A 26375-nucleotide genomic window follows, 5' to 3' on the forward strand; every position below is an offset into this window, starting at 1 on the left:
TTATTATAAGTATAGATTTACTTGTACGCATTCTCCAGACGCTAACGTTACTGGCGTACAAGTAATGCGGATCATTTGCGAACGACCTGAGATAACAGCTAATGGACTATTCACAGCAACAGATGCCATTTCATGATCAATAAACGTTCTTTCTAGGTTGACTTAGCACGCAAAAAGTTTAGCTTCCAAACCAGATCATACGATAGTTAGTTGTCATTATTATAGAAGTTGATTAAACTATTCATAGCTTGCATAGACTCCTTATTAATCTTCTCTAAAGTTTCGTGAAGAATAAAAGCTTTTTATTCTTGGTTATAAATATTTTGGACAGTTTACATAGCGAGTCGCAATATTAATCTGTAACAATCATCTTCTACACCATTAGCTGAGCAAAGAAAAAATATCTGGCAAGTAAACATTTACTATGAATCAGCTCCACCCACTTGTATCAATGGCAATAACAAGAATGATCAGCAAACGATGTCCAATAGCACACATGTCATTACGCACGCAAAAGGACTCTACATTATGGCCTACCAACACCACAAGCTCAAGGTATCCCCGAAATAAACTTTCCAAATGCTGAAACAATTCCATTCCTCGCGAATTCTTTACACGGTGGACTTTGAGATGCTTCACATTAAAAACCCTAGACTACGCGCGAGACATTCACACGACACAACAACTATGTTACATTCGCATTTCTGAAACAGAAATGTGCGCCTTATTTCCAAGGAGTTGGGATTAATGCTCGTATTTCGTATCGCGCGCCGAAGCTGGACGACTGACGATGCAGTGGCGCTTGTACTTGGCATAAAGCCCGGGGCTAACACACCCTACTGCCGTGCCCTCCCACGCTGTCATCGTTTCACACCTCCCCCATTGCTACTTTTATTCATACTCTCATTTTAAGAAGAGCTCTCAAGCCAGCAACCTATGTCACGCGAGATTGTAATATCGCTGATTACTTGCTGAGTAATGCAAACATTTGTAGAATGCTCTATGTGTGCCAGCATTAGTATTGTTTGTACCTATCTGCGTTGAATAATGTCAGCGAATTATTTATCAAAGCCGATTTGGTCCCACGGGTTTCCTAGTTGCTGGTTAATCACGTTACGTTTCGGTTAACCTCAATAATTACGCAATTAGATATAATAACTCTGCTGGACGAGGAAGAGCCCGTATGACACTTTGATTAGGTAGTTTCATTTTACGTTCACTTGATATTGCGTTACGTTTCAACCGCTTCTTGATAAATTATACTAATCTTTAGAAAGCTCAACACCTTGACCATTCAGTTACCGCCTTGACTGATAAACGCGTATCAGTTAATGTAAACACTGGAATCTTGAGGTAGGTTTACCGTACTACAGTCTGGATTCCATTGTTTAAAACTGGCCTGGGAAAACATCTTGGCTATTGTTTTTATTTTCGTTCTTTGCAGAATAATAAATAAAAATAAATATTAATGTGACAGCCTGTAGTCGTAAATCCCATTTTCATGAGTTTAAAAGTATTATTAAGCAATGATGTGGCTTGCCATGGTTATTTATGTGGTGGCGTTTAATTAGTCTCATGATAAAGCCCTTGTCTGCATTCAGAAGCAGCGAGATAACGCACGCTGCGCGGGCGCACCGGCCGCGGCTTCGGACGCTGACTCACGCGATCGCTAATTACAATGTACGCGAGCACGTGTGCCTGCTATGAGCCGCGTATTGATAACTCCACTCAATGGCTGCTTCTTGTCCGATATGAATCGACTGCTGTCCTCGGTCAAAGGATCGGACATGCACAGAATGCACAATGCGCCCTGACGCATACCTCTGATAGGATTTAAAAGGATTATGATTCATATCAAATGTTAAGACTTTCCACTGTGCATCATGTCGCCAAATGACATTAGAATTTCTTGGATTATCACCCTTGAGTAAACCTTAAGAATAAGCGCGGTAAGTAATTTGTCGTACTTATAATAATTGAACTGGTTCCATTTGAATGTACTGAGTAACTACTGACTGAAGACATGCAGTAAAGCTGTATAATTTTTTTATAGCTCTACCTGGTTTGATTCGAAGAATGTCAATGTCCACGCTGCTATTCGAATAATTTTGGCAGCAACACGATGTCATTCATTATAAATCTATTTTTGTTCGGAATCCACAAAGTACATCAAGCGAAACTGCATGTAGTTTAAATTCCTTTGATATTTTTCTTCGCACGACATTTGCTAAAACCCAAAGCCGCAGAGATGACAAAGTATTTACTGCAAACACCAAGCGTCATTTAGTATGATTCATATTTTTATGAGAACATAAAACAATTAAAAAGTTATTTAGAAAATGCATTATTATTAATGTTCTCTTTATCACTTTTTTTTTCTTGGGTCTCTTATAAAAAGCAGCTTCTCTGTAAATCATTTTGATAGTCTAAAAATATAGTTTGTTTGCTCTTATAATCTAGATTCTAGATAATCGAGAGGCTTTTTACAGTTCCTGTGTTTAATATGCAGGTGCGGTATACGAAGATACTTTTATTTATAACATCACACAAAAGTAATCCACAATTAGATTAATAAGACATTATAGGCTTATAGATTCCCTTAACCTGATTGCCCGATTAGAAAGTCATTATAAAGTCTATCAGCGCTTCTTATACGTATACCACCAGGAAGATTAATGTAGGAGGGCCAATTTATGATATTTCTGCTTATGAGATATCTCTACAAAACATAAAATCACGAATGTTTACTCTTCGTCACTAGATAAATACTTAGGATTCTTCAAGGAATTACCACATAGTTACAGTATACGAGAAAAATATGTTTCATGTTCGTATCAGTTATCCTTGTATGTATTAGTCATATCGATTTAGAGATTTTATGACCTGCAAGCAAATGTTCGGATCTTATTATACTTTTATGATGCCAACGGGTTTATATCTATGCAATTTTCCTGCTTTTGTGATCGTATCAAGGTTTACTGAAACATATAAACTGCAATGCATAAGATTCTCTTATTATACTATTTTCTCAGTATTGATGATCCGCTACCACGATTCACTGTTTAAAGTAGCATTGCCTCTAGGTGGCTCAAGGAATACAATTATTGCAGTGAATGGGGACTAAGCAAAAATTGTCTCAAAAATATTTAGTTTTCGTGAATGCTGTTGATTGCAATGTCATTGTTGGTTTTTCTTCTATACAAATTGTTTACCTCTGTCGACGGGGCACAAAGTCGTAATAATTCGCACCGCGTCATAGATTCACACGTCGTGCTCTGTACACACTTATTTGCATTGATCGTGCGCATTGCGATTGTGTGTACAGTTGTGTCCTCTACTTCTCGGATGCAGCGGCGAACCATGCGTTTTTGTAATAGTTTTCATAGACCTTATAAATAAAGGTAAAAGTATCGATAAATTCTAGCTATTTTTGCAGATCCGTTACTGAGCGCTATCTCTAAATTATATCTGAGAGAAACATTTGTCATACAGCAATAATAATTTTCCTCATGGGACACGAGCTGAAGATGGCATCTTTGTAAACACAGTTGATATGTACATACTATTTATGTTAATAGATTCGCGTACGATTGTATCATGAATGAAATACGGCACAAAATAATGAGAATTCTAGATCATTTTCTTCAGATTGTTCTTTTTAGTTGTTGGTTGACTTAATTGTAAAACTACTTTTAATTACTAAATAGTCTAGTGAATGACGTGCAAAATGCAATTTTCAACATGCCATGCCATCTCGCAATAGTTTTGCACTTATTGTAGCTGCATGCATTTAGCTTGTGTGGCTTCAATCGTAAAGCATTTTACAACTTCATTGTTGAAGGCAACGCCTCGGTGGGTCGGTGGCGACAGTATGCAGTTCTTGCGAACTCCCTGCAATCAACGCATGTAGTTGTCACCCATTGTTGACTCGACGGGAAAAGTATTCATTCAGTTATGAGGTTTTGTTGTTATTGTGTAACGCGGTTTCCGTGAATGTGAGGCCATGCAAGTCTGTTTATATTGCTTATTTGCCATGTTTTGTATCATTAAAAAATATTTTGATTAGATTTCAATTGCGTGATTATGCTATTTCAAACCAACTGGTGATCTAATTTCTCATGATCATAAAATGCCACATGCGCTAGCTTGGATCTATTTATGAGTAATCTAGACATCTGCGTTCTACTGGAGGTTCCAGTTTTATTTTGGTGCTTTAGAGATACCTACATATTTTTACAATTTGGGTGATGATTTATAAACACGAGTTTCTATCCTAAAACCTTGTCTGAATTTTCAAAGGCGGAACCGTTAAAAAGCCCTCTGCCACGTCTGATTTGGTATTCAACGCACCATGAAGCTCAATTCAATGTCAACCCATTCTCCGCGGCAACAATACGCCCATCTCATCAATCGTGTTCATTCACAATTTTCGCATGTAACGTCATTGGGAAGGAAGGCGTAGTCCTAATAAAAATAAAGTAGCTACAAAAAGCCTATTCACGAACATCAGTCACGTCCTCACCCCGAATTCCGATAGCCAGTCTCGAGTAGGTTGACTAAAGTTACGTAGTTTAGATGCTATAAAACGTAACTTATAGCTCTTTTATCTGCTAAATTGGTTCCTCACTGTTGACTGAATATTTATGGATATTATAATCTAGTACTTTGACAGAGTAAATGATAGCGCTTTCAGATTTAGGTATTCAATATAGTTTTACTGCGACCAACTTCAAATTTTTTATGAATAGCTAGAGTAGAAGACTTCTAACTAAACCTACCTACTAACATCAAATTACAGACACAGAAAGAACCGTCACGTGTGCAAGTAATTGAAACCGGGCTTCCTATTTTCACATAATTATTACGTTCGTGTGAAATGGAGTAGGGAAACGTTTCACAACAGTCAGGTGACTCGAACGAGGATGTTCATCCTGGCTCAGGGCTGTAATTGATTCGCGTAATGCTATAGGACTTAATCTCCCGGGCCTTCCGATCCGACAGACTCCGCGTAATCTATTGGGGATATTTCAATTTACTTCGTCTAACATTAATTCTCTACCGGGCGAATGAAAAACGAATTACGTTAGTGCAGTCCGCCTTTGAACTTTATTATCAATTCAAAAATGACTTCTATAATGCAAAGCCATGTGTTTTGCCTGCCATTCAGTTTGCCGACTGTACGTAGGTATCTTAAAGATATGGTTATTTTTACCGGGGATGTAATTTCTGCCAACTGTACTATCTAAATTCTACGATTTAGATCTCTATTTGGTTACGCTAATCATTATGAATGCGAAGTGACACCTCCTCGCCCAATGTGAACGCAATTCTTGTAACTTATTAAAGTGTAATCATTAAACCAAAGCTACAATCGCTTTAGTACGTCATCTAGTGGTGATGTTTTACAGCTATGCTGATCATTAGAATAGGGAAGTCTTAAGACCGTAATAGAAGGCAACGTAAATCGATAATCATAAGCAACTGCCAGACAGGCAATTCAAGCTGTTCTTGCAGCTAGCACGCTGGTGGTAGCGAGAGACCGGCTGTCCCCATTCGCACGGGTTGCGTGTCGGTGTGACGACAGCCGATACGGGAGGCGCGCGGTGTTCGGTTACAAATGGAATGCTATCGAAAGTGTCTTTTGTCTTGCGTTTACGTTTGTCGAGAAAGGAGGAGGATTTGAAAGGCTTCTGTTCTGATGAAGGACACAGAAGAATTACAGGAAGATCCAATTGCAGTCATATTGTTTATTACCTTTGACTAATGCTATTCTTAACGCCAATCCTTGAAAACCTACCTATACTTTCTGCATTTTTCGTCCAAAATCATAAAAAATACCTTTTATTATGGCCACCGAGTCCGTGTTGGTACAGTTGAGTCAAAATGAAACATTAATTTCTTCACGTGATTTCCCAAAGGGTGAAGTGGATTGCCCGACTTTAAAATATCACTCGTTCCAGTTATTTAGCGAAATATTTAACGAACTCTGGGCACCAGTAGCTTCGCTCCTGACCTTTACTTATTTAACAATACGACTACATCGCTAAACGTGTCCATATCATTATGATATCACGCAATCCTCATGAGTATGCGCGAGCGATATTTTTAATAATTGTAACAGCTTTAGAGCGGTTACGCACTGTATCCCATAAAAATCCGTAAATGTCCGAAAAGAGCAGTGTTACCACATAGTAGTCCAATCAACGAGGAGATTCGTTGTATGGAGACATCCGAATAATTCGTCTGTCAATGAAACTTGGCACATGGTGAAAGTAGGTAATATAGATCATAGATATGCAAAAATCCAACAAAATTTTTTTTGGGAAGTTATGTTTTTTGACCTAAACATGAAAATCGTTAATAACTCTCTGTGTAAAAATTCTCAGCCTGAAATTCTTTCTGTATACGTACCTATGTACTGCTTAGAATATGTATGTAAAAGAATCCAACACTTTTTCGATTTCAGAGATACCTGAAATTTAACTTTTAACATTTTGCACTATAACTTCTACTGAAAAATTGCTCTGCTGATTTTTATTTTTTAATACGCTTTTATATGTTCAAATACATAGCTTTTCACAGTAATCCAATAGATTTTCCTTTACTATGTTATAGTTCTTATTTTTACGTAATTACGTCGTGTGAATAATTGCTCCGTCCATTTTTATACATCTGCTGACCATTTGATACTATATTAAAACAGATTTATCAATAATCCAACAAATTTTCGAACGTTAACTATACTTTTAAGGATACACTGCACGCGGGCAATGTAGTTCGCGGGCTAAAGTGAGCGATACGCTCTTATTACTACTGCCGTAAGGTTGACATTTCAAGTAACAAACCCATCCTTATCACTCGCGAGTAATTGTATTGCTGTCGCACTCGCACACTCACTGCGGCCGCTTGCATTTTGTGCTCACTCGCACTCAGCACAAAATCCATTATATGATCGATATTTAATTAGTTTAGTTGCGTATCGCTGAGTGGTGCAATTCGAGGGTTCACAGGCTATATTTGCATTAAGCGACATCTTGGGCGATATTGAGTTATATTCGGAATTGCGAGAATTTTCTGCGTTGTTTGAGCTCGGTTTGTAGCGATCTGAACACTTTATTGTCGCTTGAAACATCAGTTTTAGGTCTAGTCTGAATCTAGTTTGTCTGATACGACATAAATTGTAGAAAAATAGGACGTCATAAAATGATTATGAAATTGACATAAGTGATTTTGCTTGAAAACTACGCAACAAAAGGCATTTGAATCGTTATGCCTGAATCTGAAATTTATTATTGGTGTCGCTTTAAACATGCAGCCTGCACTTGAAATTCATACTTGATGTCGCTTAAAACATTTTAGCCTGCACTTGAAATACAAAATACAAATACAAATATTTTATTATGAAGCACATGTTACATTGTAATTACAAATTAGCCTTATCCATTTAAGTTTTTAAAAAACTTGTCCTAGGATAAGACTGCTCTTCACAATGTTTAAAATTTCTAACATGAGTAGGTAACTAATAATTTTACGTTTAACAATTCCACGAAGCTCAGCAATATTATGTTATGAACAAAATTTTATAAAAATCTCTATGAAAAACATAAGAAATTAACGCACTGCTTTTAATTATGATCATAATTCACAAATTAATAGTTGTGTGTAGTAGTGAAATACATACATTATTGTCACTTAAAACATTTATTCTGCAACTTATTTTAATACGATGCGCTTAAAATATTTTGATATTTAACGGAAATTTTTGTTACTTGGTGGATGGATAGACTTTTTTTCTCGAACTAATTTAACAACCATCTGTCGCACCGAATCAGACATAAATTATTAAAAATGTAAGTGGTGAAATTTAAAACCTTTTTCTTTTACCGAAATTAGGAAAGCTAGTTCGTTAAGATAGATGACTGGCATTAAGTCAGCCTTCTGTACAGTATTCTGTGCAAGTGAGTTCTAAATAATAATAGGCAATATTTTGTGTAAATTGTCGGATAAGATAATGCATTTTGGCCGCACGTGCCCCCTGTGTCGCTGAAGTCATCCGTTTTGGACAAAACAGATATGTACCGTTTCTCCCAAACCCGTCCTCAAGATACGGCTTGAGCCGAGGTTTCAAATTAATATTCAAAATTAAGAGCTGTAGCAAACCGTATGTATTCGGTACTGAGTAACGGGTCCTCCGCCTAGTACCAAATAAGATTGGTAATTCATTTATGGAAAAATGGTATTAAACTTTTTAATAAATTACCATAAACTGTTGTAGAATTGCCTATTCATAAATTTAAAGTACATATTAAAAACAGCTTAATGAAAAAGGGCTACTATAAAATTGATGATTATAATAAAAAATAAAACTGTTTAGATTCTTTAAACTGCCTAGCTCGCATTAATGCTTATGTACGACTATAGTGACTGAGTTTCTTGCGCTGCTTCTTCTCAGCACTGGCCCATTTATTGTCCTGAAGCAGTGGTAGGGTTAATACTGGGACGTTTAGAAGCGCTTTTAAAAGCCTTTATTTACATTGCTAGCATCAAACGTAACAGATTCTGCTTCCACTGCAGAAGAGAGGGCCATAAGGCCGACACTTTTGCATTTTACCAGAATGTCCTTTCTTCTTCTTCGTTACAATAATGTAGAGCGCGTGGTCACGTTGAGGCGTTGACGTTACTTGTGGAGGCGTAGTCAGATACGCAGTTTCCTACTATTTTGGCGGATGGGAACGGTTAGTGACCTACCCGACAGTGTTCTCAAATTGGACATTCGTCCTCGGCTCAAGCTCACTCTTGAGTGCTTCGAAGGGAAAGGTGGATCTCAAGTTGACCGCCAAAAGCGCACTAGACACTGCTTTAACAGAAGAAGAATATAGGACGATCGGTTTGGCCAATATCTCAATCCAAGCGGAAGTAAGACTAAAACTTTAAAAAAAAATTGTTAATCTTCTAAGAGCTCCATTCAGGTCCCTATAAGTAATATAGAACTACAATTAAGTTAGCCTTTTTATAACTTGTAGACTTGACTTACCATCGCGTTCGGTCTTGAGCCGATCTTTTTCGCCTCGTCTGCCACAGTGCGCCACCAAGTTTGCTTGGGGTGACCACGTTTGCGTTAACTTGTTTAACTTGTAGAGCAGGAAGTAAAAATAAACTAAAATTTCGCAGTTGCTTGGCACCTAAAAGTTATGCATGCCTGGGAATGCGCACTGTATCACCTTTTAGGACCAAATAATATTTAATACTTTAAAAAGCTATTTTGTGTCCTATTTGATTGTCCTGATATTATTCCGTCATAATATTTTAAAATACTATAAAATATTTTTGTTTTAGCCACCATTCTGTAAAACTTTTATCTTCTTTGTGAGGTCTATAATAAATGGCCACGTTTTGGAGCCATATGTCATCACTGTTAACATACACTGAAGTAAGTCAAGTCTAAGACTTTCATCTTTAGGCATTGAGGTATTTTGGACGAAAAGATGTTATGTAGCTTCCCGAACGCTGCCCAGCCGAGCCAACGTGGATTCGATGATTGACCTCTTTCTCCAAATTGGACCTACCTAGTTGAATCTTTGGTCCAATACATACATGTCAATAATCTCGAGAAACGAACTGACTAGCTTGAATCATTTTAATATAGCGATGGTTGTTAATACAATTAGCCTTACAGTAAATAACCGCCTGTGTGTCTCTTCAATCCTCTTTCCTGGACCTAATATTTTCAGTTTATGGCGCTTGAATCATTTAGCCTCTTTTTAAATAAAAGTGATTAGAACCATTTTGTATTAAGTAACATTTATTTCTGGAAAAAATAACTTTAAGAAAATGAATTCTAGACTAAATTAGGTACTATCGGGGACTCTTCCGCCTGACCACTTTGTAGAAATTTTAGCGTAAGCGCATCGCTCCGCCTACGCATTTTACTATATTTTTACTGCGACCAATAAGAGACAATCAGGGCTTAGGTTGCAATACGAAATACCATTGTGCACTTTATTGTCATACGGTTAAGGTTTAAAACGAAATATTTCTTTTTCTTCAATCTTTCTTAGTTTTAGGCTGAGTTGCACCACCTAACTTTGACCGTAACTATAACGGTAACCGGTGCTTTTTGTATGGAGTTTGACAGATTTTTGACGTTTGTCAAAGTTAAAGTAAGATGGTGCAACTCAGCCTTAGAATTTTAATAATAGAATTTGGTTACAAACAAATAGATATGTATTTTTTTAATATTGTGTTTTTATACGAGGTCTGTCTGCTTTTTGCTTTGGCGAACTGTCGACATATTCTCTCCTTTGTTTTTTTGAGAAGTTTTGTGATCAATAACCGATTGATTTTGTTTTGTGTTGACCCGTGCTAGTAATTGGACTGTTTGATTGCCTTTTTATTGACCTCCGCGCGATTACTGAACCATGCCTCTCAAAATAATTCTTAATTCTTATATTTACTTACAAAGTTATCTATATGTTACGGTTAATGTGATAAATTGAAAATTATTAATAATAACCGGTTATTATGAATAATTCCCGACAGTCGCGGTGAAAGTGATAAATTAATCACAGTTAACAGTGATTATTTAATAATTAAACCTTAGCACTAACAAATTTCATAAAAGAGAACAACATCTTGTGTACGTGTTCGTTTACAGCCAAACTTTTGAACGTTTTGATATCATATATTAATATAATTTGGCATAATGAGTTTGGAATGTTTCTTGCATAATATTACTTTTCCATGATGCCTATAACATAATGTTTTGATTTAAAGTGAAAAATAGGTTAAGGTGCGGCGGGGGTGGCCCTTGGGCCACCCCTAAGCCGCCTATTTAGTTTTATACACACATAAATGACCTCATATTAATCACATTTACCAAATCATGCGGTAATTATTCATAATAACCGGCGATTATTCATAATTTTCACATTTATCACTTTGACCGTAACATATACATTGTTAACTGTTTAAGTGTTATTTAGTTTGAAGTTTAATTGTTATTGATTTAAGACCTTGTGTAAAGAAAGACACTTAATGTGCAATAAAAAATTGAATTTGAAATAAAACTACATAAATATCATAATATTTACCATAACCAATTACCTGGATCATTGTTAACTGTTTAAGTGTTATTTAGTTTGAAGTTTAATTGTTATTGATTTAAGACCTTGTGTAAAGAAAAACACTTAATGTGCAATAAAAAATTGAATTTGAAATAAAACTACATAAATATCATAATATTTACCATAACCAATTACCTGGATCATTGCTACCTAGTGCAATATTTGTATTAAATTGTAATAACGTAGATAAGTGTTTCTTTAAAACGGAAAACAAAAGTTGCTAATGTATTAAAAATAAATAGAAACCTATTATAGGTTTTTATTTACATTCAAGGATTTAAGAAAGTTATTATGTAGCCAGATCTTACAATAATTGTTTTTAAGCCACAAATATTCCACTCTTTACTAATTAATTCAATAACATATTGTTTATAATTATAAGTTCCGAATAAATTAAATAGGTACCTATTAAATAAGTAAAATTCGAAAGTAACTGTATGATTTTGTATTTCTCGCCTTAACTAGCTAAACTAATATCATGAGATTTACTCTTAATATCAACAATAATTATAGAAGGGGCTACTTTTTTCTCAGGAAATTGCACAGTTACCTCGGAATGTGCGATACCAATTTTGTGACCCGAGAGGGCAATCGCTAGTTCAAATTTTACACGAAGCCCCATATAATATTTTGTAGCGATTCTTTATTGGGTTTCAAATTGACTAAAATGCGACGTTGCCAAACGAGCGCTACGGATGCGGGTAATAAGCAATACTCAATCCTAAACGCTTTACATAGAGCTTGGTTTGCTAGGGCAAACATCTACAGTGGTGCGCCGACGCTGCTTAGACCCGAAACATGAATGAACGGGGGCGTAGCATCATCGAGCGTGTGTGTGCAAACAATTTAGGCCCTTAAGGTGTCAAGGCGTCCGAGTCCCCGATAGTACGTGGATTTATTTAAGGATATCGTTTGATATAAGGAGCTTTTTTGGGAAAAAAATATATTTTTCTAATCTAATTACCGCGCAAAAGGTCGTGGGTTCGATAGGCAGTTCGATTTTTTCAGGCAATCGAACCCTCAAATTGCAATACTCAGCGATACGAAACTAAATTCATTGAATATCGGCCATAAAATGGTTTTTGAATACCTATGCGTGTTTTGTTAAGATAAGTTTTTATTTCATTGTATTTATGCATGCATAAAGTTTAGGTTTTTTATTACACCTACCTAGCTAAAGCCTGGTCCGTGAGCACGTAGAATTTTGTCCTATGACCCCAAGCTACCCATCCATATCGCTCGCCCGTAATTCTGTTGCTGTCGCGCTCGCACACTCACTGCGTGCGCCCGTCGCACAGTCGCGATAGCAATATAATTACGCGCGAGCGATAAGGATGGGTAGCTAGGGGTCATTGGACAAAATTCTACGTGCTCACGGACCAGGCTTTAGAATAGAACAACAAATGACTGAGCGAGCGAGATGTCACTAGCAGCAACTTTGTGTAATAAAAAGAGATGCGTGATGCCGTCACCGTCACGTCAAACAGAACCGTTTTTTGCAAGGAAGGAATAATAACTTTATGTTTTTATGTAACTTTTGACAATGCATGTTTAGTTTGTAATTTTGATAAAATTTAATAACCCAGTGTTATTTTTAAGACAGGTAAATAAGTGTAAATAGAATTTACGTATATAATTACGTGAAATAAGCTTGTTTAATAAGTAGGTATGTCGATTATCTAGGTAGGTACTACAGTCGCTATGTTAGTACAGTCGCGGAATGAAATGGTTCGTCACCTTAGTGTCGGTTTTCGCTTGCACTAGGTACTGTAAGAGTCAAACCTGCCAACATAACAGTGCAAGAAACAGTGCTGCTAACATTTAAATAAATATGACGTTTGCTAACGAATAAGGTTTTGCTTGTATATTTTTCTATCCCATCAGTGCAATGCAATGATGACATTGACCAACTGACAATAGATTTTTTTATTTAATAGAAATAATAATGGCAGGTTGAACCAACAAGAAGGTTTTAGTTTATCAATCATAATAATCTTCTTGACAAGATAAATCGTCAAACAACTTTGATCTGAATAATTTTGAACTTTACCGACGAACAGTTAAAGGTAATTTTTCTCTAACTCAAGATTATTCTGTAACATAGTTTCAAAAGGTAATATGTGCTCGCGATTCGTTGAAGGAATCAATTTGAAAACTGACGAACCTTTTCATTCTGTGACTGTACATAAATTAAAATTAAGGCGTATGGTGAAAAACTCGCTATGGATACGCGTCTACCTTCTGTTACTTGAAATGTCAACCTTACGGCAGTAGTAATAAGAGCGTATCGCTGACTTTAGCCCGCGAACTACATTGCCCGCATGCGGTATATCCTTAAAGGTATATTTAACGTTCGAAAATTTGTTGGATTATTGATAAATCTGTTTTAATATATTATCAAATGGTCAACAGATGTATAAAAATGGACGGAGCAATTATTCACACGACGTAATTACGTAAAAATAAGAACTATAACATAGTAAAGGAAAATCTATTGGATTACTATGAAAAGCTATGTATTTGAACATATAAAAGCGTATTAAAAAATAAAAATCAGCAGAGCAATTTTTCAGTAGAAGTTATAGTGCAAAATGTTAAAAGTTAAATTTCAGGTATCTCTGAAATCGAAAAAGTGTTGGATTCTTTTACATACATATTCTAAGTAGTACATAGGTACGTATACAGAAAGAATTTCAGGCTGAGAATTTTTACACAGAGAGTTATTAACGATTTTCATGTTTAGGTCAAAAAACATAACTTCCCAAAAAAAATTTTGTTGGATTTTTGCATATCTATGATCTATATTACCTACTTTCACCATGTGCCAAGTTTCATTGACAGACGAATTATTCGGGTTACAAACGCCTCGTTGATTGGACTATAGGTACTATTTCATCTACTAACCCATATTTGCCTATATTCATTGGCTTCCTTAACAAACTGTTATCAGCTCATCGTCTATCAGTTCTTCAACCTTTCTTGCCTATCCGACTTCGATGGGCTACGTGCTTATCATTCCAAAAACCATCTACATAGTTCTTTTATTTTTAAAACTCCCACTGAATTTAATCTAAAAGATAGGTTCTGGATTCACTTCGACACGTGCACGTCACTTATTTATTACTTAAGTCCTATCTGTTTTCTCATAGGATTTGCCGAGATATTTAAGATAGTTATGAGAACAATACCCGCGAACAATGTAATTAGTAATTGTTGTATAACAAGCAGTAAACTTCCACAGATATGAATAATAAATTATTTTATTCACTCGTGTTCTTATTAGTGCGATTACCATGCATGCAATGCTGTATTTATCATTCAATGGTATTGCTATTTTAAGTGATTTTCCAATTACCTGTTATTATAAAGTAGCATCATCATATTTTCCGGAATTTTATACTTCATCTTATCTTATAATTTATTTATCCACAATCTCAAGGAAAACTTAAACATAATGTTCGTTTGATCAGATTATCCGTTTATTAAAAAAGATGCACACTCCAACATCTATCGAAAGCAATAATAATAATAATAAATACTCTTACTTACATGACAATGCAGAAAGCCGCTATCCTTAACACGTGTCGCATAGTTAGGAAGTTCTTGCAGGACGACAACTCCCAATACCCCAATCCAGCAAACGCGGCTCACTTGGCCTAGGCCCGTGAGTCAGTCGTCAGTACCGAAGAAATCATCTTCGAGGATTAATAAAACTCATAAAAATAAATACTCTTTATTGCACACCAAAGAATAGAACAGAAAGAAAAGGAACACACAAGGTACAACTAGGCGGTCTTATCGCTATGAAGCGATCTCTTCCAGACAACCTATGGAGAGGACAGTTACTTAAAACAAATATGAGAGTAATCAACAATATCACGGTAAGTTAGGAAAATCGTAGTTTCATTCTACCGTTTAGCTTTAAAAAAGAAAACTTATTCCCAACCCCAAAGAAAACACAAAAACTCTGTGTACGTTATTATTCCAGCCATTGTATAGGTACCCACCAAATAGCCGGAGGGCGATTTTTCTCGTTAGCAGATGCCACAGACAGTGCTTTCCTTTTCAAAGCTACTCTCTAATTGTGGTTGTTCTACACAGTTTTTATTGTTATCTAGCATACCTTTTTGTGTAATTAAGCTCTAGGACATTTCTAGCTCTTGTATTTTTATCAATAAGTTAAACCAATGATTTACAGACAAAACACTCTTTGAACATGTAGGGACACATTGTATTTTGTTGAGTGGAGTATCAAATCTTTATAAGCACCAGCAACAGTGGACCTACCACCAATACAATAATACGAATTCCATAAATTACATGATTTCATCCTGCTTTTGCTAATGTTAATGATAATAACAATTACTTACCTACTAAAACTTTTCCATAAAATTTGTAAATACTAACAACATAATAATAATTTCATTTTAAACAATGTTCTCATTCGATATTTTTCTTGTCTCCAGCCAAACCAAGGAGAGGACAATCAGGTAGTTTGTCATACAAATCAGTAGTTGTGTGATTTGTTGTCTGTCACGTTCATTTGTGTCTCATCCATCCATCATTAGACTCCCTCATTGGTTTATTACGGTCATTCATATTAATAGTGTATTGGTCTTATCATTGTGGTTTGGTTTTGTGTATGTTGTGTTGGGAACTTACGTGTTTTGTTTGTACCTACTAATGTATTTCTGTTTGTGAAGTCTAATTTTAGCCTTAATAAACTGGTCACTTTTATAATTAAGTAGAGGTCATTAATATTCATTACTTCATGTATATTTTTAGATTATTATTCTAACATTTTCAATATTAATTTGATAATTTTATACTCTCATCATGTTTTTATTACTTTTAATCATCACTTATGATTTAAGCACAAGTAGAACGAGGCTCATTTTTCAAGATTGTCAGAAAACTCCCGATAACTTTTAAAAGTAACTGTAGAAAGATTTTCACATTTGACAGATTTTTTAATAAAAATATCAAATTGTCATTCTTGAGAATATTATCTCGACATTGAAAAATCGGCCACAAATTAATCATTCACGATTCACAATTAGGTCGCCCAATTCGGGACGGCCAGGCGCCATGTCTGCATCGGTTAAAAAATGTCCTAAGTGTCATTGTGTCGTCTGTCTGTACCCGCTGTCCCGAATTAGCGGCCTAGCTCAAGAATATACTAGAAAAATCCATTAACTCGCTATTCTAGTCAAACTTCTAGAAAAATCCACCATTAACGTTGTATTGTCTCTCGACAGTTGTTCACGGGGACTGTCACTCACCACCTCCATGAAGTCCGGCGCTCCAACCCGCCCGACTCGGGTTTCTCGGAGCCTGTCAACAACAACATCAGCGAGGACAACAACAATGGCCCAATCTCGCTGCGGGAGATGCAGAACATCGCGAACAACAACGCGACAGCGTACATCGCCAGCGAGAACGAGGAGCGGAACAGAATTAGTCGAGAGTCTGTTGTTGAGTTCGAACCGCTGCCGACGGGGATACGAGTGGCGGACCCTCTGGAGCCTTATGCGGACTGGTTCGGTGAGTAATGAATAAGAAACGAAGCATTCCCCAAACAACGCCACCGCGTACATCGTCAGCGAGAACGAGGAGCGGAACAGAATTAGTCGAGAGTCTATTGTTGAGTTCGAACCGCTGCCGACCGGGATACGAGTGGCGGACTCTCTGGAGCCTTATGCGGACTGGTTCGGTAAGTCATAGATTAATAGGAAACGAAACATTCCCCAAATAACGAGACCGCGTATATCGTCAGTGAGAACGAGGAGCGGAACAGAATTAGTCGAGAGTCTGTTGTTGAGTTCGAACCGCTGCCGACCGGGATACGAGTGGCGGACCCTCTGGAGCCTTATGCGGACTGGTTCGGTGAGTGATTGATGAATAAGAAACGAAGCATTCCCCAATAACGCCACCGCGTACATCGTCAGCGAGAACGAGGAGCGGAACAGAATTAGTCGAGAGTCTGTTGTTGAGTTCGAACCGCTGCCGACGGGGATACGAGTGGCGGACCCTCTGGAGCCTTATGCGGACTGGTTTGGTGAGTGATTGATGATAAACAACGTAGTTCAACATTTCCAGTCCAGGTAGGGCAAAACAACAACGGCAAGTAATAAGCAGCAAATCCTTTGGTGATTTCAAGGGCGAAAGAGCAGAAACGCCACTGACCTACTGCCTAATTTTGACTAAGTACCTATATGCGCCGCACGTCCTAATAGATTTTCAAATCGTTTTGTGTGATGATTGCCAGTTATCCTGTTTTCGCCTCCGAGATTTATTTTACCGTGTAGTACCCCTGTACGACAAGCCAATCCGCACACAATATTCAGCGTAGTAGTAGTAAAAAACAAAAGAGCGGGCAACCCCACCCCTACCACGCTGTGGGCTCGGTGTCCGAGCGGTCTCATTCCTTTGTGCGCACGCGCAACGACCGCACGCAGTATAAGAAAAATGCTTAAGTGACGTCACCAGGACGTTTTTTACCGACAAAAAACGTAATTATTTTAAGTTGTGCAGTGTAGTGACGAGAATTAGACCCAACACAAGGTTCGTTGTAACAACTATTTTGTGCAAGTGCTCGTACATTTTTATTATAAGCGTTGTGACACGACGCGTAACTTTGACCCATTTTTAGCTCCAAGTTAACGCGCGATGTTAACCAGTAGCCATTTTTTGCTCCGAGGTAATGCGAGATGTTACCCAGTAGCCATTCTTTTGCTCCGAGGTAATGCGAGATGTTACCCAGTAGCCATTTTTTTCTCCGAGGTAATGCGAGATGTTACCCAGTAGCCATTTTCTGCTCTAGCGAGTTAATACGAGATATTAACCAGCAACCACTTTATATTCGGTCATTTTTGCGGGTCATTTTTTAACCAGTAGCGTTATTAAGAGATATTAACCAGCAGCCACTTTATGTTCGGTTATTCTTTAACCAGTAGCCGTTTTTTGCTCTAGCGAGTAAAAACGAGATATTAACTACCGAGATAGCCAGGTATTGTAATATTATTCACTTTTACGAGTTAAGTATCTTCTTTTCGGCCATTTTTAAAAGCCGTAAAAACAGAACATAATGAGCTCATACAGAAAAATGTTGCGTTTGTACGAAACTACCCACATTAAGAGCTTGCCTTCTTGGCCTTACACCTTATGAACCATCAACCGTCTTGGAGCATGATGACCCGGCGCCGCGGATGCACTCGCCCCAGTCGAGCCTCCGCCTGCTTTTATAACGACCGATGACCCTGTGGCCATACACATTGTTCAATGCTACAAAGGGTAACTGAATAATTTTGTTGTTTCGTATTTTTATACATTAGACCAATCGATATTGGTCTAAATACAAAGGCTAGTAAGAAAGAAATAAGTATCAGATCAAAATTCAAAGTGCATTTATGTAGATTCATTACTTGCTATTATAAGGTCAGAATAAAAGATCCTAAATAAACCTTAGGCCGGTTTGTTGACCGAACCGAGTCGAAGTGGAAATAAAGGCCTACTTTACATATTTATGAAGTATGACAATATGTCGTTTTTTCTATGCAACGACTCATATTAACTGACATTGTGATTGTGAGTACTTATCAGTCTCACATTTTTTTGTTGGAAACTTACAAAGATCTTTCTACATTTTCCGGTCGGTCGACCAATTACATCGACGGTCGACAACTATAACTCATTATAATCCTCTAAAACGGGAAAAGAGGTATTTATCTGATATGACAAATAATCCAGGCTGCTGCACTGAATATATAATTTAAGCTTTAGCCGTTCGCATAACTGTGTGAATCGAGGCTTTATACAGAGGCCGTACCGACAAGCTACGCCCTGCTGTATGGTATGATGGGCTAAGACCTATCACCCGCCCGCGGCGCAACCACGCCGCCTTCCACAAGCGCAGGCGCCGTTATTTACGCCGCAGCGCCGCGCCGCCGCCGCCGCATGCCCAGCGCTGCCAGCGCAACGCGGGAAGCGCCATTAAAGACCGACCAGAACACCAAGGTAACCCGCGTCCCTAGACGACGCGCCATCTATGTACAGGTATGTGCTGGCCGCTTAAAATATTTTTATTTTAAATGCAATGTACCTAATATCCGGTTACAGAATTTATTGTACCGAGATACCTATTCGATTCCCGATTCGAACCCAGATGATTTTTTTCTCATCATAACCATGCGAGTAAACATAATTAATTATACATAACAAATAATTATACACGTCGGCGCAGAGACGTTGATACTAAGAATATTCTTAATCGCATCCGTCGACACGAGTACATTCTCAGATTACCCACTTGTTAAAAAAAAAAAAAAAAATATTTTCCTAGATGGTGGACTTAGATAGCGTTTATATAAGATGCTAAACAAAGTTTATGTGGTTTAAGCACTTCAAAAGGGATGATATTTTAACCGCAATTAAACTTTTAACAAAAGATTCATTTATGGTTTAAAGAAACTTATTAATATAAATGTTTATTACATAAACACGATAGCCACTGAAAAGCAAATAGAATTATGGTCTTATTTTAACGGATGTTTGTTTTGTATCTGAACAAACAGGCAACATCTTTGTTTGTCTCTTTGCGGCCTTTCTTTAGCCCTGATATTTTTACAAAGTTAATTTTTTTTATTCATGACGTCTCACCAGCTTGTATCTATAAATAATAGATAAAATCTAAGAGCTTCCTTAAACTGTATCGGTATCGGTACATAAGATGACGTCATTTTTTCTTGTATTGGAAAAACATTATTAAGTAGGTTTGTACCTACTAATCAATGTATGATTAATGCTAATAATACTATTGATAGTCTTACAAAGTAAGGCTTCATAATCATTATTATTATTTATTTACTAAAAAAAAAAAAAAAGGTCAGTTTTAACTCCATGTACTGTTTTACAATTGGTTCGTATAAATTATTTATGTATAACGTTAGAATTCTCATAAGAAGAGATATGAAATACATTGAATTTCTTATCTTGCTAAATCTTTTAGACAAGCAAAGTATCTTATTATGCGTTAAAGCGATAATAACTATGCCTTTATAAATATAACACAATAATAATTACATTGTAATCAATGTAATAGAAAATTATTGACGTATCAAAAAAGAAATCGGGCCGCTTGTAATAACAACCGGACTAGTGGACTTTGGTCAGTCAAAGAACGAATCAACCACATAAAATAAACTATGTATTATGTAGGTACCTACCAGTACTACCACTACTTGTAACCTTTAGTTTAGATTAAGGACATTTTTTAATAATACCAAAAAATAATGCGATATTATTTTACGAATCGATAACGCTGCCACAAACTCATAATAATGATTGAGTCTTTCTTCCTTTTCTATGAAGTATAAATTGAGAATTAGTATTTTGTTATTTTTTCTTAGCATGATTATAAAAATTCAATCATCACAGTCATAATACTGAAGCTGACTGAATCAAGGTGTCTGAATAAAGACACGGAGTAGGAGCTTGGTTTAATATTGTCTCAGAAAATGTTAGACGCTTTGGTTTCAGTACATGACATAAACTTATTTTTTGTTTCTTGAACTTTGTTTGATATTTAGTCATAATTCATATTTTATCGTCTGGCGTAGAGATTTCTACACGATTAACATGAATTAATTCCAATTAATTCGCCTTAGAATGGCGAACATTTTTTTTAGACGTTAATACGTTTTTTCACTAAAAAAAAAAAAAAAAAAAATAGAATGCTGGGGCAACAGGTACATCAGTAGTACCATATTGCCCATTTAAGCTTACCTTTCCTTGGCAGTGAGTTTTGTATTTGGCAGTCGTGGATCAAACAAAACGTACCAGACTCCGCTATACACTCCGCAAATAATAAATAAATATCCTTCCTTCGACATTTTACACTACGCTCCTAGTCCCAAACTGAGCAAAGCTATGGGTCCTAGACAACGGATATAAACATACTTAAATACCGTTTTTATATACATAAGTACATATTATACATAGTAACACCTAGACCCATCACAGAAATTAAAATGTATCAATTCAATTTCTGCCCGGCCGGGGATCGAACCCGGGACCTCTCGGCATAGTAGTCCGTTTCGAAACCACTACACCAAATGACTGACAAATAAATATTTTTACAATGCTCAATTACATCATTGTACCTACCTTACTCTATTTTCTTAGCATATTCTAAAGTCGGGTGCATCCTATAATAACATTAAATAACCACCGCTTAGCAATATCGTTAGTGAAATCATATAATTTATTGAAATATATAAGGTGTTATTTTTTGTACTGATCATACTTTACCAACGTATCTAATAAAATCATACAAATACAACCCAAGTGTTTTTAAAAAAAAATTCAGGCTAGTTTTCGAGTAAAACGACAAAGAATGTTTCGAAAAAAATAAAAAATAAATCATCCTTTGAGCGCGGTGAGTATTCGTTTGTACGCACTATCGTAGTAGCCGGCCGAGGGCAACGACCACTGCCACGTGCCGCGCCGCGTGAGTCGGCCATATTGATATCGCTCGCTGCCAGTCGCTCCGCGCCCACAGCCCGCGCCGAGCCGCCGATCGGCATGCGGGAGCGCAACAACATAAATAATCGTCCCAGTCCGTCCAATGCGCCCAAACGTATTGCAGTGTATGTGTGATTTATTACAATGCCGCGCTTGATCAATAACAAAACGCAGGTGAAATTATGTTTCGGGCACACTAACTGGCCGACGAGAAACATTGACGAGTCGAAAACCTTCATACCTTGCTTGTTTGGAGCCGCGCAGCGCTTCAGGGAGCGCAGCCGTATCCTGACTTGACGAGATTCCGTGCGCTTCGAGGACGAAGTTCTGGATTTCAATTTCAATCACCGGCACAGTGCTGGCGGTACCCAGATGCGAGCGCCGCAGACGGCGGCTTTTGCGTAAAAATACGGAATGCCTTATCAAGGAGTTGTTGCCAGAGGGCCACGACCGCGACCTAGTTCTATCGATGGTTATTGCGGAAGTCTACCTAGGTACATACCTACAGTGTGATTTGGACAGATGAGTGCTTGTTTACGCGAAAGGGACTTTTTCCGTAAAAAAGTTAGTGCGCGAATTGTGAATACAACATCCGACGTGGTGTCTAGTGAACAGCAAGCAAGTGTGCAGCCCGAAAGCATTACCTCAATTCGATCGTGGCTAGATTAGACAGTGCAAGACAGTGTTTACGTGAACATTCAACAAAGGCTTGACGTTCAAAATGTATTGTGATTAGTGTAATAATAACCTAGGAACTTTAAATAACAACATTCAAAATAGGTAGGTAAATGTGTGAATAAGTAAAATCAATGAATCTAAAGTGTGATGGCAAATCATAATTTAGGAATTAAAACCAGGAAAATTGATCAGTGAGTTTTATTTACAACACCTATTCATATTCAATATTAGGGTGCATTTCCACTGAAGCGAAGCGAAGTAGTAATAGGTATGTACCTATCAATTTTTTATTACGTCTCTAAATAAATTGCGTAGGCATTACGAAACCGTAGATATTGAATTCCAATTTCTATCCTTTTTTAAATTTCTAGTTTAACGCGGATGATTCGCCTCGGTTCGTTGGAAAAGTCCCCCGCTATTACACTAATGAAAATACACTTATTTACCTACTTATGTAGCTAGATTTTGTTTCTCCCAGCGCGTAGTACCTATTAACATGACGTAACATCGTACATACTCACGAGTGATAATTTTTGGTAACGTAGGTTTAGTGTAATCTAACCTTTATGTGTGTGAACGTTGAATGAATGCGCGCGGCCATTGTTCGTACTCGTATGAATGAAATGAGTAAAGAAAGAGAGAGAGGCAGTGAGTGAAGACAGGATGGTTGTAAAAATAATATCTTTTTTTTGTTAGGAAAAGTAAAAACAAAAACTAGCCTGAATTTTTTTTTAAAAACACTTGGGTTGTATTTGTATGATTTTATTAGATGCGTTGGTAAAGTATGATCAGTATAAAAAATAACACCTTATATAATTATTTAAATAAATATTATAATTTATAGGTCAGGTTTCAAGAATCAAAAGATTGCTATTAAAAGGTGCTATTAAATAGAAACCAAACTTTTTCCTCGCAACAGTGTTACTTGGAATCCAAATTAATACTGTTTTGGAATACTGGTCAAACTGTATCCAAATAAATTAATAAGTTTTAATTAACCACATTATTTATTTATTTAATTAAAATGCAAGTGAGCTTATATTTTACAACAATCAGCTGTTAGCCTTGCAGTCACTATGATCGATTCGGTGTTAACCACTACCGTCGTCAAGCTCAGTTCTGAGATGAAACTGGATAAATACATATAGGAAAGGAGTGTCGACACGAGGGTGTTCGGCCCACACAGCACGCGACACGCGGCAGTATTGCCTGCGGTTTGCGCCGCTGTCAACGTTGACACAATTAGCCAGTGTGCTGGATAGACAGGATGCTCTGTCAACTGTCTTGGCAACTTTTTACAATCAGTAGTCGTACTTAACAGTTAATAGAAGTACAAATAAATGTATATAATAATACTCTATAATGAACAAAATCTTGTTGAGACCCTGATACTTGTTATTGTTATGAATAAGTGATGCAATACGATTATAATACAAAAATATTGCTTTATTATGTATTTAGTACATTGACATTTACTCTCTTAACTATTTAACATGGACATTGATCCATGCTCTAAACATCTACACGGTAAAATAAATCTCGGAGGCGAAAACAGGATAATTATATGATCAAACGAACTTACCAAGTGAAGTTCGATCTGAATTATCCTGTTTTCGCCGAAGAGATTTAAGGTCCCTCCCAACCCGAAGATTTCTATATCTTCTTCCCTGGAGGTAAACGTCAATGTCATCTCTTCTCTAAATATAATGAGACCGCTCGGACACCGAGCCCACAGCGTGGTAGGGGTGGGGTTGCCCGCTCTTTTGTTTTTTACTACTACTACGCTGAATATTGTGTGCGGATTGGCTTGTCGTACAGGGGTACTACACGGTAAAATAAATCTCTTCGGCGAAAACAGGATAATTCAGATCGAACTTCACTTGGTAAGTTCGTTTGATCATATAATTTTGTTAGGATTAGGTTTGCATTTTGCACTTAAAACCCCTGTTATAAAATAGTTGAAGCAAATTAAGCTTATAATAAGAGCTGTAAATAAGTTAAGTATGGAGGGATAAAAATTAAAATGTTATGTCCTTACATAAAATAACCATGTAAATACACGTTAAAGCTAGGTAGTTTAGTTTGTAGTATTCCTTTTAGATACAACAAATCAGTTGCTCAACTAATCGAAACTCGTTTCGTCTGACCCGATGTTCGGTCCCCAATTAGTCAATATTGGCTGTCTAGGCCGTCACATGTTATTATGCTTATATGTACTTACGAATATTCATTTTTGTATGTTTTACAGGTGGAGAAGATTTCTCTAGAAACCGATTGCAGTACCTAAGGGAAATAGGGCGAGGATGGTTTGGCAGGGTAAGATATATTTTCAGTTCATTTGACGATTTCAATATAGGTTAAACAGCGCACTAGTGGTAGTATGTAGATATTTTGTTCTTAATTGACTCATTGACTGCAAACTAACAACATTTTCTTAGAATAAGAACAGCGTCATTTATAGTTCAAACACTATTACACACCAACAAGGACATTATTATAGTAACGCCAGTTTAATACAAACATCGTATATTTTTGGAATAAATAAAAAGGTCACATTAATTTTTCAAAGGGTAATTTTGATAGTCCAATATCTATATATATAAAAGAAAGTCGTGTTAGTTACTTCACTTATAACTCAAGAACGGCTGAACCGATTTAGCTGAAAATTGTCAGAGAGGTAGTTTAGAGCCAGAAGAAGGACATAGGATACTTTTTATCCCGTTCGAAATTAAAAAAAAAGTCTGCTTATTTATTGCCATTAAGGCGGAACAAAGTTCGCCGGGTCAGCTAGTTATAGAGATCGGTATGTTTATTTTTAACCCACTTCAAAAAAAGGAGGAGGATCTCAATTCGAGTGTATGTTTTTTTTTATAACTAACGATTTGAAAGTAAGATAAATAAGAGCGTTTATTTTATATCCATCAGGTAGTAGAAGGCGAGATAGAAGACAATGGTTCGACGAGTACAGTCGCGGTCAAAATACTCAACCAGAACGCGTCCTTAGAGGACAAGGCGCGGTTCCTGGAAGAGGCGCGAGTGTACCGCGACGTAAGCCACGAGAACATACTCGCGTTCGTCGACAAGTGCTTGCAGGAGGACCCCTGGATACTGATATTCGAGTTCTGTTCTATGGTAAGTACACCTTAATCCCTTGTAAAAGGACAAACCAGTACAGTCACGGTCACAATACTCAACCAGAACGATTCCAGAGTAGCGAGAGTGTACCGCGATCGAAATGCAATCTTCTTTGAAACAAGTCGATCGATCTGAAATCAGAATATTTATAGCAGGATAATAAATAACCTCATGACTCAGACAAATACTAAGCAAATCGTAAACATCATACTACGTAAATTGTCGCCTTTGACCTCTGATAGCAGATATTTGACGTTGAGCTATGTGTCATATCGATATGACTTGTTTGTGAAAGCTCTTATCTACTTATGAATGTAGGAAAGAAATGATTCGTTATCAATGAAAAGTAAGGGGGATTTTCACTGTTTTTGCAGCCCTGGGACTTACAAAACATTGCCTTAGGCCCAGTTTTTTTATTCATGGTTAAAATAACTAATTGTTAAATTTTGCTACTAATGGTTAAATATTAACAAAATGTAAACTAAAAGTTAAAAAATGTACTAAGTGAAGCTAACCAAATTTGCCTACCTACTGTAATATTGTTATGGAAGAGCGGTGCTTCCTAGCACAAGTAACATCTGTTGCTTAACAGGAAGCTCCAACAACTTGTAACTGAACTAGGCTAAGTTAAAGAAATAAACGAATTTGAATTTGAATTTGAATTGTTCGAAAAACATTTTTTCCTAATAATTTAACTTCTTCTTATTCGTTACGCTCTTGGCAGAGCGGTCGTGGTCACGTTGAGGCGTTGTTCACATCGGTTGTAGAGGCGGATACAACTCTCCACACGCTCACTTGTCATTTGACATATGTCACGAACTACGAATCAAAAACCGGGCCTTATTTGTTCCGTTCCATTGCATACTACACAACACCTTCCAGTAAAGTCCTCAACTTATATGTAAATCTAAGATCCAA

The 26375-nt window shown here is 36.9% G+C and overlaps 1 protein-coding gene across 1 annotated transcript in view; it reads left to right on the forward strand.

Moving 5' to 3' along the window:
• Positions 1 to 26375, forward strand: part of LOC135074407 (uncharacterized) — a 68278-nt gene that overhangs the window by 13267 nt on the left and 28636 nt on the right. The window contains exons 3-6 of the mRNA XM_063968689.1: positions 15590 to 15613; positions 16382 to 16667; positions 24571 to 24638; positions 25248 to 25454. Of these exons, the coding sequence (XP_063824759.1) occupies positions 15590 to 15613; positions 16382 to 16667; positions 24571 to 24638; positions 25248 to 25454 (585 nt within the window). The remainder of the gene's footprint in view (positions 1 to 15589; positions 15614 to 16381; positions 16668 to 24570; positions 24639 to 25247; positions 25455 to 26375) is intronic.

The sequence above is a fragment of the Ostrinia nubilalis genome, chromosome 9 (assembly GCF_963855985.1).
Source record: "Ostrinia nubilalis chromosome 9, ilOstNubi1.1, whole genome shotgun sequence".
Classification (NCBI taxonomy): domain Eukaryota; kingdom Metazoa; phylum Arthropoda; class Insecta; order Lepidoptera; family Crambidae; genus Ostrinia; species Ostrinia nubilalis.